The sequence below is a fragment of the Panthera leo genome, chromosome C2 (genome assembly GCF_018350215.1).
Source record: "Panthera leo isolate Ple1 chromosome C2, P.leo_Ple1_pat1.1, whole genome shotgun sequence".
Classification (NCBI taxonomy): Eukaryota; Metazoa; Chordata; class Mammalia; order Carnivora; family Felidae; genus Panthera; species Panthera leo.
The window spans coordinates 4,038,085-4,062,660 of NC_056687.1; the positions used below are offsets into that span (position 1 = coordinate 4,038,085).

Consider the following 24,576-nt stretch of genomic DNA (forward strand, 5'->3'; position numbering starts at 1 on the left):
CCAGGTGTCCTCTGGAAAGCCTTAATCATCCCTGTCTGCAGCGCCATCCGTAAATAAATAGGGGCTTCTAATGGTATAATGATCATCTGTAGGTTACAGTTTAGAATCGACGTAATAAGCCACCCAGTGTGGGGGAAAGCCCAGCTCAGAAGCCCGGGAGACACCGGCTGGATCTGGGCTCGTTTGGGTGCCTCCTTCTCGCTCTGAGCCGTAGGCAGGTAGGGTCGGCGAAGGACGCGTCCTTCCCCGGCAGGGTTGTGGGACGAGCGAGGGCCAGCCTGTGCCCTGGCCCCCGATGCTATCAGCCTGCGACCCGCTCGGGGCCACGGGCCTGGCCTCTTCGCGTTCACCGTACTTCTCTGCCGGAACAAGAACCACGCCCGTTGTCCAGAGGAGGAAACCGAGGCACAGAGAGGCTCAATCACTTGGCCAACTTGACTCTGAGCTACGACGTAGTAGAGGCTAGAGCTGAAGCCCAGTCAGCCTCCAGGAGCAGGCTGAAGCGCGGCGCGCCATCGTCCCTGCTGGGACTGCGCGTTCTTGCCGTTCTTTCCCACCTGCTCCCGCCCCCACCCGGCCGTGAAAGAGACGGTGGCGAGGGGGGGGCGAGAGGGAAGGGCAAGAACTCACCTTTGCTTCTGGGCACCCTGGAAACGGGGAGCCGTGCCTCCTGGGAGCTGCACCTGCGTGGGTTCGCGCGTACCGAGTTCCGGGCTGAGCCAGCCCAGGGGTTCCGGGTAAAGGACCCGCAGACCAGCTGCAGCTCTGTTGGCGTGTTGGAGTTCTGGGAAGCAGCGTTCAGGGTACGTGTGATAGCAGGGCTGCTCTAGACAGGGAGCGTGGCAGCCAGCTGAGAAAAGACCCGATTCCCTCCGGCCTTCCTTTTATTTGTTTGTTTGTTTAGAAGATTTATTTATTCTGAGAGAGAGAGAGAGCCCGTGCACGAGTGGGGGAGAGGCGGAGAGCGAGAGAGGGAGAGAGAATCCCAAGCAGGCTCCACACTGTCGGCTCAGGGCCTGATGCGGGGCTCGATCTCACGAACCGGTGAGATCATGACCTGAGCCGAAACCGAGAGTCAGACGCTTAGCCTCCCGAGCCCCCCAGGTGCCCGCCTCCTGCCTTTGTTTTAAAGGGAGTGTCCTGTACGTGTCGTATAATACACAGGGGTGATGAAAGAGAATGGCACGTTCCCGGACAGAGTTTTAAGCTAAGCAATGCCCACGGTAACCGCGTTACGTAGTAACAGTACTTCCTGGGGGTGTATTCTTCCCGCAAAGCCTTGTTGTTCATCGGAAAGCGTCCCAACGAGAGGAGGCATGGGAGTACTCCTGGGGTAGGGTGTCAGAGCCCGTGTGGCCCGGGGCACGCCCATCAGTACGATCAAGTAGGACATGGGCCCAGCATTCCACGGGGTCGGCTGCCATCTTGTTTCCAGCGTCTTTCGTCTCTCCCCGGGTGAACAGGATTAGCTTCGTAGACATTCTGATTATATTGACCTCTGATGGGTTTTGCTTGGTTTTGGTTTGTTTTTTAAAGTGGATTTCCGTCTTTTGAGGTGGGGGAAGGGCAGAGAGAGGGGGAGACAGAATCCCAAGCAGGCTCCGTCAGCGCAGGGCCCGACCTGGGGCTCCATCCCACGAACCGCGGGATCACGACCCGAGCCAAAAGCAAGAGGCGGACGTCGAACCAACTGAGCCATCCAGGCGCCCCTCATGGGCTTTACTTTTTAAATCGAGTCTCTACCCCAGAGTCGAAATAATTGTTCGCGTCAGCCTGGCGCCGTCGTAAAGAATATTTACAGAGGGGAGTCTGGAGAGCAGCGTTGGGAGCTCCGAGTGATTGGCGAAGGGGCTTTGCGTGCATTTCATTTTGCAGCTCTTTCCTCAGGCTGTTGTAAAGCGTGATCACGGCGAGAAAGATCCAGTGACATCAGCCCTTCCGTTGCGTTTTCACGGCTGTGTTCCCGGTTCTTGTGGGGACAGAAGTGATTACATTATTTCCAGTTCTCTGGAGTGTTCTAAGAGAAGAAGGAGCTGAGGCAGCTATACGGGAAGCTTAATTGGAAAGGAACGTGGAAAGAGTGCCCTGAGAGGTGAAGCTATTACAGGCCTTTCTCTGGCAAGCGTTAGCAAAACTCAGGGGTGCCTAGGCCTGGGATCCTTTGGCCCCGAGTCGAAACAAAGGAATACAGTTTCAAGATAAGAACCTATTTGCAGAGGCGAGCGACCGTTTGAGCTTGTGGTCTTGAAGCTGGAGAGAGAGGGCACAGGAAAGTGAATGAAGCCCCCCCCCCGGTCTGTTCTGTCCGAACAGATTACGGTGATGTGAGCTCGCCCTCACGTTCCCGTGATGCATCCCTCCCAGGCTTCTCCCTCGATCTATGGGAGTGGACCAGGCCTTTACCTTTGGGACCCTCACTATGTGAAGTCCGTCCCCCATAAACGCTCCCTTCTGCAGAAGAGGGGGCTTTGTCTGGGGTACACGGTGCAGCTTTTCATTGGTGCGATTTTGAAATGGTTTATGTAATCGAGGAGTTGTCTGCTGCCTTTGAAAAAATGTCTCAGGCATAAAGCACAGGTGGGTTGGCAGCTGGCTGCGTCCAAGGGAGCCCCTCCCTGTGCTCCCAGATCAGGGCTTCGTGGAGTCCTGGTCTGGGGCTGGAGGCTCATGTCTGTTCTCGGAGAAGTGCTTGGTCCCATCGCAGATACTAGATACTGTTTCTCCCTAACTTAAAATATTTTTTTAATGTTTATTTATTTTTGACAGAAAGAGAGAGAGAGAGAGAGAGAGAGCGGGGGAGGGGCAGACAGAGAGGGAGACACAGGATCCAAAGCAGGCGCCAGGCTCCGAGCCATCAGCACAGAGCCCGACGCAGGGCTCGAACTCACTCACGGTGAGATCGTGACCTGAGCCAAAGTCGGACGCTTAGCTGACTGAGCCACCCAGGTGCTCCCAGTTTCTGCCTAACTTTGTAAGTCCATCATCAATATCAGACTACCTCAGCGAGCAGCCCGAGCACCGAGGACTGTAAAACTTCTGAAGGGATCCTCGTAAACGTGGGCGTGCTTGGGGGTGGGGAGACTGCGGGTTAAGATCAGGGTCTCTACCTGTTCGTCCTTATTTAGGCGGATGTCAACCCTGGACATTCTGGCCCCTTGGGAAGCTGACCGGGTGGAAGGGTCTCTGGAACCTCGGGTCAGGCGACCCTGCCTTCTGCTGCTCCGGAAGGGGTCCCCTGTGCGGTGGTGAAGGCTCGCCACCATTCGCCGGGGTTGAGAGAATTTAATCTCCATTGTGGATAACACCTTAATGCACTCAGAGAAGATTACTTATGGTGAAAGCCTTTCCATTTTGTTCTTGTCCATTTGACAAATGGGGCATTATTATTCCCAGGGTGGCAGGGGCGGAGGCTGGCCCGGACGAGGGTTTGGCCCTGCTCATTGTCCCTCCAGCTGGGCTCCCAGCAGCCCCAGCTCCAGTCGCGTTTTGTTGGGCCATGCTGAAGTGTTGAGGCAGGTTCAGACTGTTGCTTTCGTTAGCTTTTCCACCTGAATGGGGCTGGGACACCTGTCTGTGTGACCGGTTTTATTTAGGAGGTCGGAACCCATAGGTCTGGCAAGACTGCACTTGGTCTGGGTCAAAGACATTTGGGACCTACAGATACTCCGTGTTTATAATATTGCCCTTACTTTCTTGATGTGACTTGAGTAGTAATTGGGACCGTTGGAGCCTTGTATTCGAGAAGTTTTAAAGTCTTTTTAAATTTAAATCTGCTTGATGATTTATTCTTTTTTTTTTTTTAGTTTTTGAGAGAGAGAGAGAGAGAGAGAGAGACAGAATGCGAGCAGGGGAGGGGCAGAGAGAGGGGGAGACACAGAATCCGAAGCAGGCTCCGGGCTCTGAGCCATCAGCACAGAGCCCGATGTGGGGCTCGAACCCACAGATTGCGAGATCGTGACCTGAGCCGAAGTCGGACGCTCCACCAACTGAGTCACCCAGGTGCCCCTAAATTTTTTTTTTATTTTAGGCAATCTCTATACCCAGTGTGGGGCTTGAACTCACAACCCTGGGATCAAGAATCACATCCCCCACCAACTGAGCCACTCAGGCGCCCGAAGCCATGGGGTTCTATTGGTAAAATTCCAGTGAGCTTATTAGAGCCGGTTCCAAACACATAACAGGAGTCAAGCTCTCACCCCGCGGTGTTTTGCTCGAAGCCGCGTAGAGGCCCGGGCCGTTGTGACAAAGGACAGTGAATGTTCTCCGTGTCATGTCATCTGTGCACGTAACTCCTCTGGCACGAAGCTATGTTCCTCCAGAAAGGATTGTTTACAGAGCATTTATTTTTGAAATGAATAGACGACATTTCTTGCACAAACATTTTTTTGTTCCAACCTTTTGTGAACTCGGGAGAGGCAAAAACAGGCTGGGGATACGTAAACTCCTCCGTGTAGACCGGGCTTCCGAGAGCGACCCACCGGAATGGGTGCCGTGGGTTGCCTGCAGTATTGAGAAAAGGCGAGGTTTTGTCATTCTGTGCCATCGAGGCCTTCCGCGGTGGATGCTGGAAATGGACCCTGTCCTGGGGGGTGGGGGGGGTTAGCGTCCAGGTAGGGTCTTTGCGGGAGGGGCAGATGAGCCCGGGGTGGAGAGGCCCTGGGGGCGGGGGGGCGGGGCTTTGGGTTGGGGAGGGAGGAGCTAGCTGGGGTTGGGAAAGAGGAAGGGGGCAGATGTCCCAGCCTGAACTTTGTGAAACAGCGGGCCTGACCGAGTAACTGTTTTGATAATCTTTCCGCTTGGTATTTTATTTTAGATTCTGATAAATCCACCAGAGAATTAAAGAATTTTCTTCTCCTTCCCAAGTGACAGCCTGCGGTGTTCCCTTGGGAATGTGGGGGTAACCTCCTGCCTTACGCCCGGCCTCCTGATGGGTCCCAGTCATCCCCAGGGGCTTGCTCGGCAGTCTTCCAGGGTGGGGGTGACCCTCCATTCTAGAAGATCCTCTCCCGTGGCGGGAATCTGTGGCAGAAACTTGATATTTCTCTGTTCGGTAACAGCTCTCTCTAAAATGCTTTGTGATTTTTATCGGGGATACGGTCTGGCTTATTCCTGGTGTGATTACTTGTCTTTGTCGTGTAGGTCCTTCAGCGAACTCACTCTATGATTCTATTTTTGTTGAGGCCATATAATTTCCTAAGCGTTCAATATTTTATATGTCCTTTGAATTATCCCCGCGTCTTAGAAAACCATAATAGGTTTAAAATTATTCAGATGGAAACAACTTCTTGTGTCCTGGGTATATTTTTAAATGTTGTGCTTGCAACATCTATCACTTGTGTTGTTTCTGAGGCTCATTTTTAGTGAGCGGAGACGGCTAATGGCTTTTACTCCATAGGCACCTGGAAATGTCCGGGGAATTTTAAATCGGCTGGTGGGGAGAAATGGAACACAGTGTCAAGGGAAAACTTCTTGTGGGGAAAGAATGTAACAACTGCTGGGCGAAACAGTGTTAGCTCTGGAGAAACCATCAGGAAGAAAAGACTTGCAACACTGTTCCCAGTTTTCAAACTAAGTAATAGAAAACATGTGAATCTGGGTATTTATCCAACTTTGGAACTCTAAATTCTCGTCCTTGCTAACTTTTAACGTCCTGAGTATTGCAGTCGATGAACTGAAAGAGGTACACGGAACGAATTCTCCTGTCATACCTTGTCCCTCCACCAGGTGGTGTCCTGTCACGTGGTGGGCGAGGCCATGCAGTTCCTGGTCAGTGCGGGGCCCGCATCCCCGGGAGACACGGGGCGCCAGCTGTACGGTGTCAGGCTGTCCCCAGTTCATTTACAGGTAAGCGTGGGTAGATCGAGTGAGTCGTGGGGAGACAGTGCTCGTAAACCTGTGGGGTAAGCGTGGCGTGCCCATGGGGCTGTGATTCCCTGATTTTATTAATCATTCATTTCATAGTTTCCAGACCTTCTGTATTATATTGTACCTGCAGGAAATAAAGCGTGCGTGTTGTGTATATGCGCACACACACGTATGACACGCGTACACGTGTGCACATGCACGCACATACATGCACACACGTATGCACAAAGACACGTGCACATGCACGCACACATCTACACACAGATATGTGCACACGTAGCACACACGTATATATGTGCACACACATGTACGGCGTGCACACACATGTACACACAGTCATGCACACACGTATGCACATACACACATGCACACACATACGTGCACACATACATGCATGCACAAAGACATGTGCACATGCACACACATCTACACACAGACATGCGCACACATATGCACACACATCCATACGTGCACACACATGTACGGCATGCTCACACGTACGTATGTGCACACACATGTACACCCACAGACATGCGCACATGTATGCACACACGTGCACAATACCTGTGTGCAAAGATACACACATACGCATGTACATATGCACGCACACATCTATACACAGACATGTGCACACGTGTACACACACACACACACAGACACACAGACACACAACGAATTCAGAGGTTGCCGATTCACCGAAAGTGGGAGATGTGATATTTCTCAAGGCACGTCCACAAATCCGGGATGTCGTTGGCAGGAAGGACAAGGCAAGTGGCATCTGAGGTGGAGGACAGCTGTGCTGCTTCAGGACCCAGTGCCGGACTCTTTCGGAAAGAGTTGGCTTTATTTATTTGTTTGTTTGTTAATGTTTATGTTTGCGAGAGAGAGTGAGCAGGGGAGGGGCAGAGAGGGGGGAGACCCAGAATCCGAAGCGGGCTCCAGGCTCCGAGCCGTCAGCACGGAGCCCGACGCGGGGCTCGAACTCACGGACCGCGAGATCGTGACCTGAGCCGAAGTCAGACGCTCCACCGACTGAGCCACCCATGGAAAAATCAACTTTAAAATGGCTCAGTTGGTTAAGTGTCCCGACCCTTGATTTCGGCTCCGGTCACGATCTTGTGCTTTGTGAGACAGGACCCCGCGTAGGGCTCTGCGCTGACCGCACGGCGCCTGCTTGGGATCTTCTCTCCCCTTCTGTCTCTCTGCCCCTCCCATGCGCGTGCTCTGTCTTTCAAAAATAAATAAATAAACTTAAAAAAAAGAGAAAGATCTTTAAAAGAACTCTTAGTATGTTTTACAAGTTAAAAGATGAGTGTTCCTGTAGTTTTTCTGATTATAGTCTTCTTATTATGATAATTACAGACTCGTACAGGCCTCCCTCGTTTTATTGCGCTTCGTAGATACTGCATCGTTCACCAACCGAAGGCTTGCGGTGGCCTCTGCGTCACAGTTGGGTGATTCTGTAACACGTCCTACTTTGTCCTTAATCTGTTTCTCACGGAGATCTGTGATCCGTGATTACAGCTCACTGAGAGCTCAGATGATGGTTACCAACTTTTAGCAATACAGTGTGTTTTGATTAAGTCAACGCACATACGCCGTCACCTGTCAGACGTGACGCTGTCGCACGCGGAGAGTGTCGTGTCGGCGTAACTTTTATGCGCCGGGGGGGGAAGCCAGGCAAATTCATTTGACTTGCTTTCTCGTGACACCTGCTCTGTCGTGGTCTGGACCGAACCTGCAGTGTCTGTGAGGTGTGCTGGTATATATTTTGCATACTGTTAACGATGATACGTATAGAAGTTACGTAGAGACACGTATAGTAATTATAAGAGGCTTAGTGGTCAAGCTCCGGGTGCCCAAAGCGTCAGTAACTGTGTGTCTCTCCCGCGAAGCGGGGGTCCACGGGCGCCCCATTCGGCCAGCGTGTGAACACCGTAAATTTCTGGGTCTGTTCTAGGGGTCCCTGCTGATGCAACCCTGGGTTTCCTTTCCTCTGTCCTTGTGCTTGGCGGCCTAAGTGGGGAATGAGCCCAAGTCATCCAGCGCCCCCAGCCACAAGGGAGGACACTGCCCCACATGCCTTTCCTACACAGACGTGGTTTTGCATACCCAGGGCAAACCAGATTTTCTGGCTACCTAAATGGCCTTTTTCTGAGATCCAGCCCCCGCTCCCCCCCAGCCCCAGCCGCCAACACTTCCCTTCTGAGAGTCGAGGGGGGGTGAGCGTCACAACACGCACTCGTCAGAGGCTAATGCCCTCTCGCTCGCCCCCGAGATTTTGGACGGTGTAGCTGGAAAACACCTCCAACGTCTGGGACGCGCTTACCCGACGTTCACCGCCTGTTCCGGAACAGACGGAGTCCTGCCAGACCCATCCACCTCCGGCGAGGAAATGGGGTTTTCCGAGATGGCTCACGTGCCATTTCGTGCAGCTCAGACACAAGGAGCACAGTTGTATCTTTGATCTCTTGACACACTTTGAATCCACTCTGTGGATTCCCCCTCGGAGCACAGGGGGCTGCTGGAGGTGGCTGGGTTACTAACCACCAAGGCGGGAGACACTCCAGGCCCTCTGTTGTGGCCGCTACAAGTGCATCGGGGGGCCTGCATTGGCCTCGCGGCCCCGAAGCAAGTCCCCGCAGGCTTAGCTTAACATGCCACCAACGTCCCACGTCCCCGTTCCGGAGGCCCGTTGGTCTGGAAGCTCTGGGGGGACCCGTTTCCTTGCTCACTGGGCTGTCGGCGTGATTCGGGTCCTTAGGGCTGGAGGGCCGAGAGCCTGTGTCCTTGCCGGAGGTCAGCTGGAGGCTGTCGGCAGCTTGGACGGGCCCCCTCATTCCCGAGCTCCTGGCATCCTCCCTCCGTCGTGAAGGCCCCTCGCTGGCCTGCTCTCCTGCCTTCCTCTCCCGTCTCTAAGGGCTCACCTGATTCCCCGGGGCTCGCTGGGGTGGCCCTTACCCTAGTCTCTCCTGCGAAGCCCCCTTTTGCCATATCAGGCCACGTTAGTCACAGATTACGAGAATCTTCGCGAGGACATCTCTGCGGGGGGGGGCATTATTCTGCCGCCACAGATGGGGCGGGTTCGACGGATGGCTGCCAGGGCTCAGAGTCCGGTTAGAGGGTGGGTGTTGGCCCAGGCAAGAGAGGAGGTGCACAGCCCGCGGGGAGTGCACGGGAGTGGGGTTGGGCTGAGCTCTGGCTTCCTTCCGTTCCTCCCTCTCCTTAGCGCCTTGGTGACACTGCCGCGGAGAAATGCAGGGCCCAGGGAATTATTCATGTGATAGACTACAGGGTTGAGGGACATCTGGCCTTCAGCCGCCAGCGCTGAGGGCCCTGAGTGGCAGGTTGAGGCCGAGGAAGGCGCTGGCGGGGATGGGGCCGGGCTAGAGTTTTCCTTACCGTTTTGAGAAGGCAAGGGGAGGCCAGGCGGGTGTCTAAGAACGTAAATGAACCCGCGCACACGCGCGCACACACACAGGCCTACGCGCGCACGGATACGCTTGGGGTTTTGGTGGGAAGGGCAGCTCCCCAACAGCCGTGTTTCTTCGTAGCTGGAGCTCCACATGAAGGACAGGAGAGACGACATCCAGATCAAGTGGTCCTTCGTCAGCACTCCAGAAACGGCCGTTACCGTCCAGCCCAAAGCACCGGCGGAGGTCAGTCCGTAAGTTTTTACGATCCCTCCCCCCATCGGTGTGTGTGAACGTGCTCGCAGGTCGCGAGCGCCCGATCTGGGGAGCAGAGGCTCGGACCAGCGCCTCCCCGGGCAGGCTTCTCCCCTCGTCCCAGAGAACGGGGCGGCCGCGGCAGGGCGTGGGATGAATCCGACGCCGGCCCGACCCAGCTGCTCATCTGGGCATGAACTCTGGCATCTGAGCACCCCATTTCCTCCTCTGTGAAGCGACAAGAAATTGGGGGCGGGGTTAAAAAAAGACTCAAGTACGTGAGCAGAACGAGGTCCATCCATCCGTACGATGGAGTATTTTTTCAGCCGCAAACAAGGAATGAGGTTCTGACACCTGCTGCCACGTGGAGGAACCTCGAAAAGGTCAAGCAGAGCGAGGCAAGTCGACACGAAAACTCGTGTTTACGATCCCATTTCTAGGAGCTGTCGCAGCGGGCAAACCGTAGACGCGGAAGGCAGAGCAGTGGCCAGCAGGGGCAGTTGGTTGGGGAGGGTGGGGAGTGGCCGCGGGGAGCGAGAGATCAGGGTACGGGTGACAGAGCGAGGGTGGTTGCACAGCACTGAGCGTCCCAATGCTCAGAGCAGAGCGTCCCAAAGCTACCGCAATGTCTGCTTTAAAATGGTGAATTTTATGTCCTGCGGATTTCACCTCACTTGAAGAAAATCGGTGTTACCGAGGACGTGTTGAAGGGAAGGGACGACATGTTAAGTACAGACCGCGGAGCCTTAACGCCTGGGTTTGGCTCTCGGCTCTGCCGCTCACGCGCCGGGTGACCCTACGCGTGGTAATTCACTTCTCTGTGCGTTAGTGTCCTCGTCGCTCGAGTGGGAACAATGATAGTCAAGGTGGTCGTGAAGATTAAATGAGCTAGTACCTAGAAGTGCCTAAGATCGAGCCTGACTTATCCTAAGAGTGACGTGGGTATTTGCTATTTTGATACTTACTAGAGTTTCTAGCAGAGAGTAGATGTTCGCTAATGGGCACGTTGGGACTAAGTTGGCCAGAGCAGGACCTGGCCGGCCGTCGGCAGACCGATCTCTGAGATCCCTCCAACCCTGCAAGTCAGAGGTTTTCCATGGGTCTGTGGTCCCGGGGGAGGTCTTTCCTGCAAACGTCCTGTCCCCTGAGCAGGCGGGGGTAGCTGGAGCCCCGCAGCTAGGGCATTTACCCCAGAGGAGACAAGGGACACCAGAGGGCTGGTGTGGCACTCCCTCCGTGTGACTGCCCCACAGTTTACGTATCTATTTAGAGACTGACGGATACTTAGGGAGTTTCCAGTTTGGGGCTTTATGAACAGTGGTGCTGTGTGCATTCCGGAACGCAGGAACACGTTTCTGTTGGGTGTGAATTATTACAGCTCTATGGAGCTGACCCCTGATAACACAAATCATCCAGTTTTGTTCCTCTACAAGCTTGTCTTTCTCCTTGGGCCTTTTCACTTACTTGAATACTTTTTAACTTAAAAAAAAAAAAATGTCACGCGAGACAGAAAAAACACATCTGTCGGAAAGGGTTTACGCAGAAATAGCAGCATGTTTCTGTATCCCGTGTCTTTACTTTTGCCGTTTTTAGAAATAAGGGGCCTGATGATCTGTGAGATCGGAGGACCCCGTCTCCCAGACGTCACCTGTCCTAATCTGACCTCCCGGGAGCCCAGGCCGCACCCAGCGGGCTTTGCCTGGGGGATGCGGTGAGGAGAGCAGTCACCTGCCCGTCCGGCTGCACGGCGACGGTCATGAAATGATTGGGTGGCTTGTCTTCTTCCGGCAGGAGCGGGCGGCTGAGACGAAAGCAGTGTCTGAAACCCTCAAGGATATCTTGAAGCACCTGGTTGGTTCTGCCTCGCCGTCGGTGGTTCTGAGCACCAAGCCTGTGGATGTGAGGGAAGTTCAGGTAAGTCAGTCCACGGAGGGCGGAGCTTCCCGACCCTTTGGGACCAGGGTCCCCCTCCTGGAGAATCTGCACGCGCTCCCCTTGTCCCTCCACCCCCCGTGGGAGAGCCAGAGTGAACGGCTGCTTGCTGGTGATCTTGACCGTGTCAGGGACGAGCTTCGAGTTCAGGGCACAGGGTTCCAAAGCCCCGTGGGATGGAAGGAACAGGTGTCTGGGCCTCTCCGCACGGTCCAGCCCTCATTGGCCTTGACCCTCTGCTTTTCTGTGTTGGCTGTCCCCTCAGAGCCTGTGGTCTCGGATCTCATCCTTCCAGGACTATGGGACCTGGGAAACCCAATCAGCTATGAGAACATGCCCTCGAAGCAAGGGGGCTTTATCTAATACCCTCCGTAACTGCATGAGCCAGTTGTGTATTTATATAAATGTACATTTGTTCACATGCACAAAAACTTATTGTAAGGAATGGGCTCACGTGATCACAGAGGCCGACAGTCCCCGGATCTGCAGGGTGAGTCAGCGAGCTGGAGACCCAGGAGAACCCCGGGGGCACTTCCCGTCTGAAGGCCAGCAGACATGAAGAACTAATGTTTCCATTCAAGTCTAAAGGCAGGAAAAAAACTGATATCCCGGCTTAAAGCAGTCAGGCTGGAGGAATCTCCTCTTTTCCAGGGAAGGTCGGCCTTTGTTCTGTTCAGGCCTTCAACTGATTGGACGAGGCCCACCCACATTAGGGAGAGCAACCTTCTTTACTTGGTCTTTTGATTGAAATGTTAACCTCGTGCAAAAATACCCTCATAGCAACACCCAGGACAATGAGCAAATACTTGCGTGTCCCGTGGCCCCGTGAAGTTGACACATAAAATTAACCGTCATGCATATATAATTGAAATATGTTACCTCCATCCCAGCCCTGTGATTGCTCTGGCCCCAGTACTCATGGACTGGGAGCCTAAGGACTTTTGTGACTACTTCTTACAGGTCACAATCAGCAGGGTCCTGGTTGACAAACTTTTTTAAAAGTTTGTTTATTTATTTTTGAGAGAGGGAGAGAGCACGAGTGAGGGAGGGACAGAGAGGGGAGACGGAATCCCAAGCAGGCTCCGTGCCATCAGCCCAGAGCCTGACATGGGGCTCGATCTCAGGAACCGTGAGTTGGATGCTTAACCAGCTGAGCCACCCAGGCGCCCCCGCACCTGCTTTATTTGGGCATAAGAGGCTCCCTTGCAAGGGAAGAGGTTTTGGTTGATTGGGGCCCTCCCTTCCCACGAGAAGGGAAGAATCGTCGCAGAGCAGACCCCAGGGTCAGGCGCCCCGTGCAGACGGTCCTGAAGACGCCCCCCTCCCCCCGGTGACAGGTGTCGAGGTGTTGGGCGGCCGCCCCTTCTTCCCCGCAGGTCACTGTCCTGTGTGCTTCTGTTCACAGAACCTGCAGCACACTGCACCCAGCCCTCAGGAATCCTGCCCTCCCAAACCTCCCAGGGCCCACGAACTCAAGCTGTCGGTGAATAACGTCCGGGCCTCACTGCTGCACGATCCTGGTGCTTCAGGCAGGTGGCGCAGGGAACCCCGCTGGTTCCAGAAGGGACCGTCCCGCAGGGTGATTTGTGGTTTCGCCGTGGCACCCTCCAGTGGGGTCTGCGGCGTGACCCCTGCCTTTGAGCAGAAAGAGCCCCTGAGAACCATAACAGCAAAGAGGGGCAGTTAAAAAACGGTCCCGGCTTTCATACATGAAGGCTGAGGGCAGAAAGGAATGCGGTCGTGTGTAACCTTGTCCTTCTCTTGAGTCTGGAAGGCACATCCTTTTTTTTTTTTTTTTTTGAACTATTGAACGCGTAAACCCATGTTAAGCATCCCTGACTGATAGGCGATAGGCACCTTCTCCTTTTCTAGAAGCCGAGGTGCCACGGGGGCAGTTTAGGGAGCATCAGAAGGGCTTTGGCCCATCGGGGATGCTTCGGTGCTGGGAGGGGCTATTATCGGAGTGAAAAGTATTGCAGACCATTCTTTTTTTTTTTTTTTTTAAGTTTATTTATTTCGAGAGAGAGAGAGAGAGAATGCAAGCAGGGAAGGGGCAGAGAGAGGGGACGAGAGAGAGAATCCCAAGCAGGCTCCACACTGTCAGCACAGAGCCCGACGTGGGGCTCGAGCTCACAAACCGTGAGATCGTGACCTGAGCTGAGATCAGGAGTCAAGATGCTTAACTGACTGAGCCACCCAGGCGCCCCAAACAGATTATTCTTTTTAGCTGTTCCTGAACGTTTGCTGAGCCCCCACATGCACAGCAGCCTGGGACAGGACACATCTTTCCACTGTGATCCGAGTTTGCTGAGACCGGGAATGAATTCTTCTTTATTGTCCGAGAACACTAAGGGTTGTTTATCTGCAGGGACTTCCTTCCGGTCCCCAAAGCACAGACTGTCCGCATGTAACAAATGAGAGTCTGTGCAAAGCTCGTCCTAGGTGATTGTTCGGGTAAAAGCACTTGGATGTTGCCGTCTGGGGCTGCAGTGTTTAGCCGCCGAGGGGCATCTCTCTCTGGACTCAGTCGGCCAGGGCTGGGGTCCCTGTTCCTCGCCTCTGCCAGCAGGTGCACATCTGGGTCCGTGTCTCCCCTCCACGGTGATTGTGAAGATTCATAAGATAATGTGATAGAACACGTGGCACCGCGGGGTATGTGGTAAAGCGTCTGTGCGTTCCGGTGATGACTGACTACGCCGTGTGTCCACACCTTCATGCCGTGGGACAACTGTTCACTAGTGAAATGTCCCGTGACGGGGATCAGTGATCCCCAAACAGGAGTCCGACTGAGCCGAGTCAGGTGTAAAAAGACACCCCTTGTAAGTAGGGACATGGCTTCCCTGTGGGGTACCCCCCACACTTGGGGGTCGTTCCAGAGGACTTGCCTTCTGCAAGCAGTTAGTCTTGTCCAGAAGTGGGGGCCGCATCTTCTGTAGTGATGTCGCCCCTGGGGAGTGTCCCCCCCTCCCCTCCCGCCCAGGGCAGGGAGCAGGGGCACTTGGGGTCTGTCCAAGGTCAATAGATACCAAGTTGGGGATAGAAAACCTTAAACCTCAAATGAGGTGCTTCGAGAGTTTGCTAATGGCAAAGGAAACAAAGAACTGTCCCCCCAGAAGCGGGTAAGCCGAGAGCTCAGGCATTTAATGCCGCCTGTTATATGCAAAATGTGTATACGTGTAATGCGGTTAAAAAATTAAAATGCCCCTTTGTTCGATTACAGGCTACGTGAACCCACAGTGTGTAGTTCGGCTGAACGATCCCGTTCAGAAGTTCAGCGCCCTCGCGAAAAACGCTGCGGACCTCACCTGGGAAGAAGAATTCACCTTGTGCGTACAGCCCGGCTATCTTGGGCTGGGGTTTGTACAGCCACACCTGTCCAAGACCGCCCAACCCGGCAGTTGGTTTGCAGCACCGTTCACGCCAAAAACTAAAACTAAAAAATAAATTTCGCTTCAATGCGTAGCCAACATCCGAGGTAGTTTTAGGTTGAACGTGGATTTCTTTCTGAAGGCGGCTCTGGGCGTGGGTTTCCTCCTTGCCCACGTCCTGCTGTGACCAGAGAGCACTGTGGTCGGGCTCCCTTTTCTTTAGAAATACACACACTTTGGGGCGCCTGGGTGGCTCAGTCGGTTAAGCATCCGACTTCGGCTCAGGTCATGATCTCGCGGTCCGTGAGTTCAAGCCCCGCGTCGGGCTCCGTGCTGACAGCCCAGAGCCTGGAGCCTGTTTCAGATTCTGTGTCTCCCTCTCTCTCTGCCCCTCCCCCGTTCATGCTCTGTCTCTCTCTGTCTCAAAAATAAATAAACATTAAAAAATTAAAAAAAAAAAAGAAAAGAAATACACATGCCATCTGGAGCAGGATGGAGGAAACTTCAGGCTGATACCAGACGCTGGCAGGGAGCGGACAAAGGGAAATTCTAAGAAATGGTGTAGGAAACCCAAGCAAGGAATTATCGAGCAGCACCCCCGCGGAACATTAAGAATGATACAGCCAGACCAGCTGGGCTCATACCCACTGTTTTTGTTCGAAAAGTATGGGTAGTACAGCGAGATGAGGAAAGGAGATCATGTTCAAGGATTGGAAAGGAAGAGACAACACGAATCATTACCTGGAGGTGATACGGCTACATGTCTAGGCTACTTGCGAAAATCAGTTAAAACTATTAGAAATAACAATAGATACAGGCTAGAAAGAATATTAGGAAACCGGTATAAGTCATATTCCAGTCAAGTGGCTAACTCTGCAGAAATCAATTGCTTTCTGATGCTTGCACGATGAACCATTAGGAAAAAGTACTGACCGCAGACGTCCCACGTGTAACATAAAGAGCTTTTATAAATCCTTAATGAAAATAGGAGCGCTCCCTTGGAAAACGGGGGAAAAATGAGCTGGAAATATGAAAGCAAGAACTATAGGTAGCTAGAAACTTTTGAAAAGATGTTCACTCTCACAAGTAGTTCAATACAAGTGTGTAGACAGAAGAGAATTTTTTCACCTTACAGGGTGGTAGAGAGTAGGGGAGTGAGAACAGCCAGTGGAAGCGTGGATTGGAATAGCCATTCTGGAAGTCCTCCAGGCGTATTATAAAAAAGAGGGAGATGGGGCGCCTGGGTGGCTCAGCCGGTTGAGCGTCCGACTTCGGCTCAGGTCATGATCTCGCGGTTCGTGAGTTGAGCCCCGCATCGGGCTCTGTGCTGACAGCTCAGAGCCTGGAGCCTGCTTCGGATTCTGTGTCTCCCTCTCTCTGCCCCTCCCCTGCTCACGCTCTGTCTCTCTCTGTTAAAAATAAATTTAAAAAAAAAAAAGAGAGAGAGGGAGAGAAAATCTCTTAAATGCACATACCTTTTGGCTGGGATCTACAGTTTCCCTAAGGAAATAATCGCACAGTGTTTACAAAGATGTATGGATAAGGATGTTTCTCTTCGCTTGTTTATAATTATGGAACGTTGACCACAACCAACAATTATTAAGGGTTGGTTATTAAGGAACGGACAAAATAAAAGGCCACATAGTGAAGCACTGGGTATCTAGTAAAAATGACGTCGTTCTGTAGTGTCTGACGTGGAAAGATGTCCCGTATCTTAATTGAAAAAAAAAAAGAGGTCTATCATTTTCTATGTTTTGTTTTTAGATAATTACATAGCTACACTTTTTAATTTTTTTAACGTTTATTTATTTTTGAGACAGAGACACAGCACGAACGGGGGAGGGTCAGAGAGAGAGGGAGACACAGAATCGGAAGCAGGCTCCAGGCTCTGAGCCATCAGCCCAGAGCCCGACGCGGGGCTCGAACTCACGGACCGTGAGATCATGACCTGAGCAGAAGTCGGACACTTAACCGACTGAGCCACCCAGGCGCCCCCATAGCTACACTTTTTAAAAACATGTTTATTTGGGGAGGAAGGGAGAGCTCACACGTGCGAGCGGCAGAGGGAGAGGATCCCACGTGGGCTCTGCACTATCAGCATGGAGCCCAACTCGGGCCTCGATCCCACGAACCATGAGATCATGACGTGAGCCGAAAGCAAGAGTCGGATGGTCAACCGACTGAGCCATCAGGTGCCCATATAGCTACACTTTTTCATTCAGCAACTACTCGCTACATGTCGCTCCTGAAATTTCAACTAATTAAACTTAAACAAAGTTAAGTTCAGGCCCTCCATTTGCCCTGGCCTTACCTTGAGCTCTCGGTGGCCATCTGTGGCCAGTGGCCCCCGTATCAGAGAGCGGCTGTGTACAACGTTTCTGTCATCAGCCAGGAAGTCGCGGAGAATCCTGGGAGACCGGCAACCAAATATTAACGGCAACCGTTTGGGGGTAGTCAGGTTGCAGATAATCTTTATACTGATGGTGATTTGTATCTCTTTGTACAGTCAGAAAAAAAACACCGTTTCAAAAAGTTAATGGAGCTTAAGGATTCTTTGTCTTTCCTGCAGCGAGTTGAATGCCAAGTCGAAGGAGCTGTACTTGGAGATTTCAGAGGAAGAACAATCATCAGGAGGTGGGTGTCGAGCAGGTAGATGGAGGCCCTGCTCTCCGGGGGGGTTGGTCCAGCTGCCTTGACGGGGACCCGGAGAAGCTGGGAGGCGCGGGCGGGAGACCCCACAGAGCATGCTGGAATTCCGAAGGCAACGTTGGCTTGAAAGTCCATTTCAATTTTTGACAAGGTCATACATTTTTTTTAAATGTTTATTTTTTTGAGAGAGAGAGAGAGACAGAGCATGAGCAGGGGAGGGGCAGAGAGAGAGGGAGACACAGAATCGGAAGCAGGCTCCAGGCTCCGAGCGGTCAGCACAGAGCCCGACGTGGGGCTCGAACCCACGAACCGTGAGATCATGACCTGAGCCGAAGTCGGACGCTTAACCGACTGAGCCGCCTGGGGCCCCCAAGGTCATACATTTTGGAAAAGAATATACTCAGCTGGTTTTTACCTTTCTTTCTTTCTCTCTCTCTCTTTTTTAAAACAAATATCTAAAATTTTTTATTCAGTAATTCTTGGTTTAGAGATGCACTTCTCAATCTTCTTAGCCTTAATTGACCCGTTTTGTTTTGTTTCAACTTGTGGCAAAACGCTTGTGGCATGCAAATGACCATCTTAACCATTTCTGAGGGTAACATTCAGTGCTATTAAGTACATCCCCACTGTGTGCAACCCTCACCGCTGTCCGTCTCCAGAACTTCTCCATCTTTCCAAGCCGAGACTCTGTCCCCCTGAGACAACTCCCTGTCCCCTCCTCCCCCCAGCCCCTGGCGCCCTCCCCCGCCACTCTACTGTCTCTGTGGATTTCAACCGGCTCTTCCTTGTAAAATAAGCCACAGCTGCTTGTACTGGACACATGCTTTAGAGATGAGAGAGCGACAGTCAAAGGTAAAAATCACGACAGTGAGCTCGGACAGTGAGCGCACATGTGCTTGAGTCAGGAGTATCAATATTTATTAGGTTTCTAAAGATGCCCTTAGACTTAGCAAACTTGGAGAGGGGGACCCTCTCCTGGCTTCTCCTGCCACAAACCCGGGCCGTTTGGATGTCTCCTAAAGTTACCAAGACCCAGGAAAAAGCAATTTAAGCTTCTATGTATGAGCAAGAATTCGGAGCCCATTTCCCGGATTCTGCTGTCTTGGGGGGAGGCAGGGAGGCGCTCCCGACCAAGGGCCAAGTGCCAAGGGCAGGCGTGTGGTTTGACCCCAGACCGGGCAGGTGTTCGCCTGCGGAGAAGCCCCTCCGAATCCACCCCTGACGCACGGCTCGTTCGCTCTGCTGGCGGTTCAGTCCTGTACAGCCTCGTGGGGTCTGCGAAATTTCGTGCGAAAACCACAAAACAGAACAAAGAACAACCATATAACCTTTACTCACACCCACACGCTTTTGACATTTTGCCCCGTTGCCTCTGTTACCTGTGCTCGCGCTGGGTGGCGGCTCTCGGTTTTGCACACGCTGTTTCTGCACGTGCACACACATGCACGCGTGGGCCCTTCCTTCACACCCCCTCTCCTTGGCGAGTCCTTCCTGAGAATAAGGATGTTCTCCTGACGTCTGCTGCCCAGCTCTCGGCTTCCTAGATCTGCATCGGTGGGTCTGCATCCCAGCCTTGCAGGTCGGGCCCCCTGGCCCTCAGGGCTGTCACTCTCGACTCCCGCACAGGCTTTTCCACCTGCGGTGGTCTGGAGCGGCGCCTCGGGGACTCGTCCTGGGTGCGGTGGCTTCCGTGGCACCCCGTGGAGGCACGCCCACGGGGTTCCTTACTTGTGTCCTGTTTCTCTAGCTCTGTCGGCGGTGACGACCATTCCCTTAGATTTATTCAAGAAGCAGCCTGCGGGGCCACAGAGCTTTACGCTGACCAGCGGCCCCTCCTTCGGCAGCTCGGTGCTGGGTTCGGTCACCGCAGAGGTACGACGACATTGCCCGCCGTGGCCGCGCTCCGGCTTGAGCCGCTCGAGACCCACTTGAGATAAGGAACGTCTTCACCCGTCAGGCTTCCTCTTGCCTGAAGCAGGACGCTCTCCCGAGAGCCCGTTGCGCGCTGTGCGTTTCCAGACTCGGACGGGCCACGTCCCGCCCACGGTCGCGTCGAGTCGCCTGCCACGTGGGTGGCGGTCCACGACGCCGTGTCACGTGGGCCGGCCCCGGAAAGGGCCACTTGGTTGCACTGGGTTCTCCAGCCTCTGTTCCGTCGTTGCATGGCGAGTGGGTGGGTTTGAGCACGGGTCTTACCGCCTTCTGTCCGTGGTGGGGAACCCCGGGTCAGTCGTCGGACGGTTCCGAGACTAGGTGACGTTCATCGAAGAAGGCAGAGGTTATGGCAGAGGAAGGCAGCCCCCCGCCCCCCGTCCAGGCGCCGGGCCGGGTGCCGTAAGGAGCGCGTAACCAGCTTTCTCTGCAGTTCTCTTACGTAGAGCCCGGTGAAGGGAAATCCTGGCAGACCGCTCCACCCGCTCCTGCTGCGAAGGTGGGAAAAGACCGCATGGTGATGCCCTGTGGGACCGTGGTCACTACCGTCACTGCCGTGAAAACCAAGCCGCGTGTCGACACGGGGAGGGCGTCCCCGCTGAGCTCTGGTGAGAATGAAGAGTGGGCCCCCGGCCTGGACTCACGCCGTCCCCGGGCACCGTGGCCCCCTGGCCAGCAGGGCGCCGCAGGGAGTGAGGTTAAGACACTCTCGTGGCACAGAAGGAGCGGGAACCGGCAGGGCTCTGCTTAGCTTTTTTTGTCTTTAAGTTTGGCCATTTATTTTTTGAGAGAGAGAGAGAGAGAGAGAGAGCGTGCGCGCATGTGAGCGGGCGAGAGGCAGAGAGAGAGGGGGAGAGAGTCCCAAGCAGGCTCTGTGCTGACAGCTCGGAGCCTGGAGCCCGCTTCGGATTCCGTGTCTCCCCCTCTCTCTGCCCCTCCCCTGCTCGCATTCTGTCTCTCCCTCTCTTTGTCTCAAAAATAAAATAAATAAACATTACAAATAAAAAAAAAGCAGGCTCCATGCCGTCAGCACAGAGCCCGACACGGGGCTTGAACTCACGAACTGTGAGATCACGACCTGAGCCGAAACTGAGAGTCGGATGTTTAACCGACTGAGCCACCCAGGCACCCCGAAAACCATTTTTTCGTAGGCTTGATGTGCCATCATTTTAGATCCAGCTGGATTCTGCACCAGTCCCCTCAGCCTCCGCTGTAGGGACAACTTCTGTATACGTGGGTCACTAACTTTTATTCGGGCTGTACGTCTGTTCGCACAGATGTGTTATCTTCCCAGAATAGGTTGCCTGGCCCCATTCGTGAATACAAAACAGAATGTGAAATTCTGGCTTAATTTCTGAAATTGTACTGAAACCTGGGTTCTCCCTCCCCACCCCCCCCCCCCACCCCCCCAAAAAAGAATGAGATTGTGCAACAATCTGAAGGTTTGCCCTGGCCGTTTCCAACCGCCCGGATGGCGTTGGCGCGAGAGATGTGATTTCACTTTCCAGAAACTGTAGGTTCAGACGGCTTTGGGGAACCTCTTATGACCAGGATGTTCCTTTGGCAGAGTCTCCCCTGAAGACACCTGTCAAGGTGAAGGTCATTGAGAAGGACATCTCTGTCCAAGCTGTCTCCTGTCACGGCGCCCCTGTCAGTAAGACGTTCTCTTCTTCGGACACAGGTAACGGGCATGCTCACCGCCTTTTCCTTCCTCCTGGCCTCTTCCCTCATGCCTTTCGCATCTGTCCCGAGGTCAGCATTTCCTTTTCAGAGTTTGGGAGGAGCTTTTTCCAGTAAAAGGAGAAAAACTAGGAAAAAGCGGAAAGGGAAGCCAGCCAAAGACCAGGAGTGGCATTTAGTTTTAGCAGGTGCTTTAACAAAATAAATGTAAAAACCCAGTTTATAAAACTTTCGAGCATTATTTTTCTGTTGCCCCGTGGGCCAGTGCTGTGAACATCATAAAATAAGCAGGGCGCAGGGGCGAAAGCCTAAAGGCGGCTTTGTTTTTGTCTCCCGCTGTCCCCGAAAAGCTGTTTGTTAGGAGTGGTTTCCCCCAGACCCCTGCCTGCAAATTTCCCATTTTTATGGTCACTTTCAGGTAATCGGCGTCTTTGGAGAGGTGGGTTTCACCGTCTCCCTAGATCAAAGCGCGATCTAACTCTGGGGACGAGGCTTTGTCCCTTGGCTCGGGTGTGACCTGCCATCAGAGAAGGGGCAGGTGGGCACCTGTCCCCATTCCCTGAGTCCTGTGTCTGATCTTGCCGAGGTCAAGGAGGGGACAGGGAGGAGGGGACAGGGGCAGGGAGCTCTTCGTTTTCCCTCAGCCCCGTCCCTGTTTCCGTGGTTCTCTGCAAACCGCTGGGTTCCCCCAATGCAGCTTCCTAGACGCACGCAGTGTCCCTGCCGTGCTGGCCGCTCCTGACGCCCCCTTCCCTGCCAGGGGCAGTGTGCTCCAGCGACCGTGGGGACACCTTCCCCTGCACAGGGGTCCCTTTTTAAAGGAGCCCGGGCTGACGCTTCCATGGTGGGCTCCCCATCTGGTGCATGGGCCGTGGGGCCGGCCCCGAGGTCAGCTCCCTGTGCCGCAGGTGCCCTAGTGACTTTCTCGGGCGCCCCTGGCACTTTGATGGGACTTCGGAGGACAGCTCAGGACCTCCGGGCTTGGCGTGGGGTGTTGGGCGGGACAGTGAAGCTCTCTCCTGGGGTGGGGTGGGGGGGGATCCTCGCCCCACCCCTTCTTGTCACCCTCTCCCTTCTCACTGTGGGTCCGTGGCCAGGCCGCTCTTGGCCTCATTGGCCCTTTGCTTCTTCCTCTGGAATTGTCCTCGGGCCGCAGCCGAAACTGAGGCGGCAGGTGTTCCTGTGAACACGTTCCTGCCCCTTTAATGGCCTCGTTTGACTCTGGCGTCACGGGAGCTACTTCAGTCAGGTTACGCGTTCCGGCTTTGCGTCCGAGACCTGCTGAGCCTCTCGGTTCTGCCGCCTCCCTGGCTCCCTGACGGTCCCCCGTGTCTCCACTGGGGATAAAAAAGGCACCTGGCTCTTGGGGTTTGCGGGATGGCTGTACGAAACAATGTGCACGGAGCCCTTTGTACCGCACCTGCCAGGTGCTAAGCATCCCACAGACGACGGCCGGCGGTGGGGTTGGTAGGAACCACGGGACGGAGCTGCCTTGGCCAACTGGCTCACGTGAATGCTAGGTGCTGAGTCCCTCGGGAGGGAAAAGGGGCAGCCTCATTGCCTTGCGGAGTTCAAATCTTCCACAAGGTTAGAGGTGTTTTTGTTTGTCAGCCTACCTGCTTGACTTGTTTCTCGTCAACCCTGCGGAGGTATGACTGGCGTGTAAGAAAACGCAGGGATCGGGGCGCCTGGGTGGCGCAGTCGGTTAAGCGTCTGACTTCAGCCAGGTCACGATCTCGCGGTCCGTGAGTTCGAGCCCCGCGTCAGGCTCTGGGCTGATGGCTCGGAGCCTGGAGCCTGTTTCTGATTCTGTGTCTCCCTCTCTCTCTGCCCCTCCCCCGTTCATGCTCTGTCTCTCTCTGTCCCAAAAATAAATAAAAAACATTGAAAAAAAAAAAAAAAAAAAAGAAAACGCAGGGATCTGAGTAAACGTGCATCAGTGAGTACGTGGAACCTTCCAGAAGCAGCCGTGGACCGAGGGTGGTCTGTGAGCCAAATGTGGCCCTGGTCCTGCTCATAAATTGCCTCAGAGCCCAGCCTGGCAGAGCTCTGGCTGCTCTCACCCTACAGAGGCAGCGGTGAGTGGCCGGGACCCGGTGACCCGCCGGCCCACAAACCTTAAACCATTTAGGCTCTGGCCCCTTCCGGAAGGTATCTGCCGACCTCTGCCTGGGGACCATTTCCGTCAGCCCTGGCAGTCTCCAGGGGGCGTGTGTGCACATGCTCAGTGCTGCCTTCCCTCCCGCAGAGCTCCTGGTTCTGAATGGCTCGGACCCCGTGGCGGAAGTCGCCATCCGCCAGCTCAGCGAGTCTTCGAAGCTGAGGGTCAAGTCTCCACGGAAGAAAAGCACCATCATCATATCAGGGATCTCCAAGGTGCGGCCATGTGCTGGCGGGGGCGGGGCGGGGGGGGCGCGGATTGCGTCTGTCGGCGGGCTGGCTTCCTCCTTGGGGAAGGTAGCCTGAGCTCTTGACGACGTCCGGAAAGTTCCGTGCAAATGGCAGGTTCTCTTCCTGACCCAGCAAGTGGGTCGTTCACGGTGTCGTGTGGATGCAGCTTGTCCCATTGATGAGGCAGCTCGAAGGTCTCTGGCCCGGGGGGCCCCTTTGGGACCGAGCCTCTGCCCTCTCGCTGGTCGATGACGGGGAGCGTCCACTTCCCACGTCGCACGCCTCCAAACCACTGAAGTTTTTTTGCAGCGAGTGTTTATGCCTTTTGCAGCCAGAGAGACGTGCAGATTGTCTAAAACATACCCCAGTCTCCACTCCCTCCCTTCTCCTGCCCTGCTGGGTGCCAGAGGGGCCGGCCCCTCAGGGCAGGGAGCCACGCTACAGCCCCGTACTCGTGTTTGACATCTCAGATGGGCCAGGAATGGGCCACGGAGGGGCGTTTGGGAGACCAGGAAGTCATGGGGGACGAGGAAGACGACGTTCTGAACACGGAGGGGGGTGCTCGGAGGCCATGAGCGTGGCGGGTCTAGAAGTCGTGCCGCAGTGGGTCGTGGCAGGTGCCAGAGGTGCGTCACCAGTGTTGCCATTGTACTCGGGGCCTCGGTGGCTGGTGCTCACGTACCAGCTGCCACGCCTGCCGGGCAGCCGTGACACGGCCCCCGAGGCCCCAGGCCCCAGGTGGGGGCCTCTCTGGGCTTCCTGAGTGCACTTCCGGCCTCAGCCAGCAGGGGGCGACGGCGTCCCCAGAAGGGCCAAGGCCCAAAGGCTGCGTTCTCCTGAGTCCCGGCCGGCTGTGAGGGACCCACGGGGTCTCCTGACCACGTCTTCTATGCTTTCTGTGGCTCTTTAGGAGCCCAAGGGTCTGCACGTTCAACATATCCAACCCCCTGCAGTTACGATTTCTTTGCGGACGCTCAGGTTGTCCCATCTTGAGCCAGTGGGCACGCCGCAAGCCGGCAGAGTGTGGGCATCAGACAGCGGCCCGCCCCAGGCCCCTCGCGACCACCTTCCCGCCCTGCAGCCACCCAGCC

The 24,576-nt window shown here is 54.5% G+C and overlaps 1 protein-coding gene across 1 annotated transcript in view; it reads left to right on the plus strand.

Annotated features, from left to right (window-relative positions):
- C2CD2 (C2 calcium dependent domain containing 2) overlaps window positions 1-24,576 on the plus strand; it is a 48,052-nt gene that overhangs the window by 14,255 nt on the left and 9,221 nt on the right. Inside the window, exons 3-12 of the mRNA XM_042954510.1 lie at window positions 5,725-5,844; window positions 9,420-9,524; window positions 11,325-11,447; window positions 12,871-12,994; window positions 14,686-14,791; window positions 17,403-17,467; window positions 19,230-19,354; window positions 19,848-20,022; window positions 20,982-21,095; window positions 23,343-23,470. Coding sequence (XP_042810444.1) covers window positions 5,725-5,844; window positions 9,420-9,524; window positions 11,325-11,447; window positions 12,871-12,994; window positions 14,686-14,791; window positions 17,403-17,467; window positions 19,230-19,354; window positions 19,848-20,022; window positions 20,982-21,095; window positions 23,343-23,470 — 1,185 coding nt within the window. The remainder of the gene's footprint in view (window positions 1-5,724; window positions 5,845-9,419; window positions 9,525-11,324; window positions 11,448-12,870; window positions 12,995-14,685; window positions 14,792-17,402; window positions 17,468-19,229; window positions 19,355-19,847; window positions 20,023-20,981; window positions 21,096-23,342; window positions 23,471-24,576) is intronic.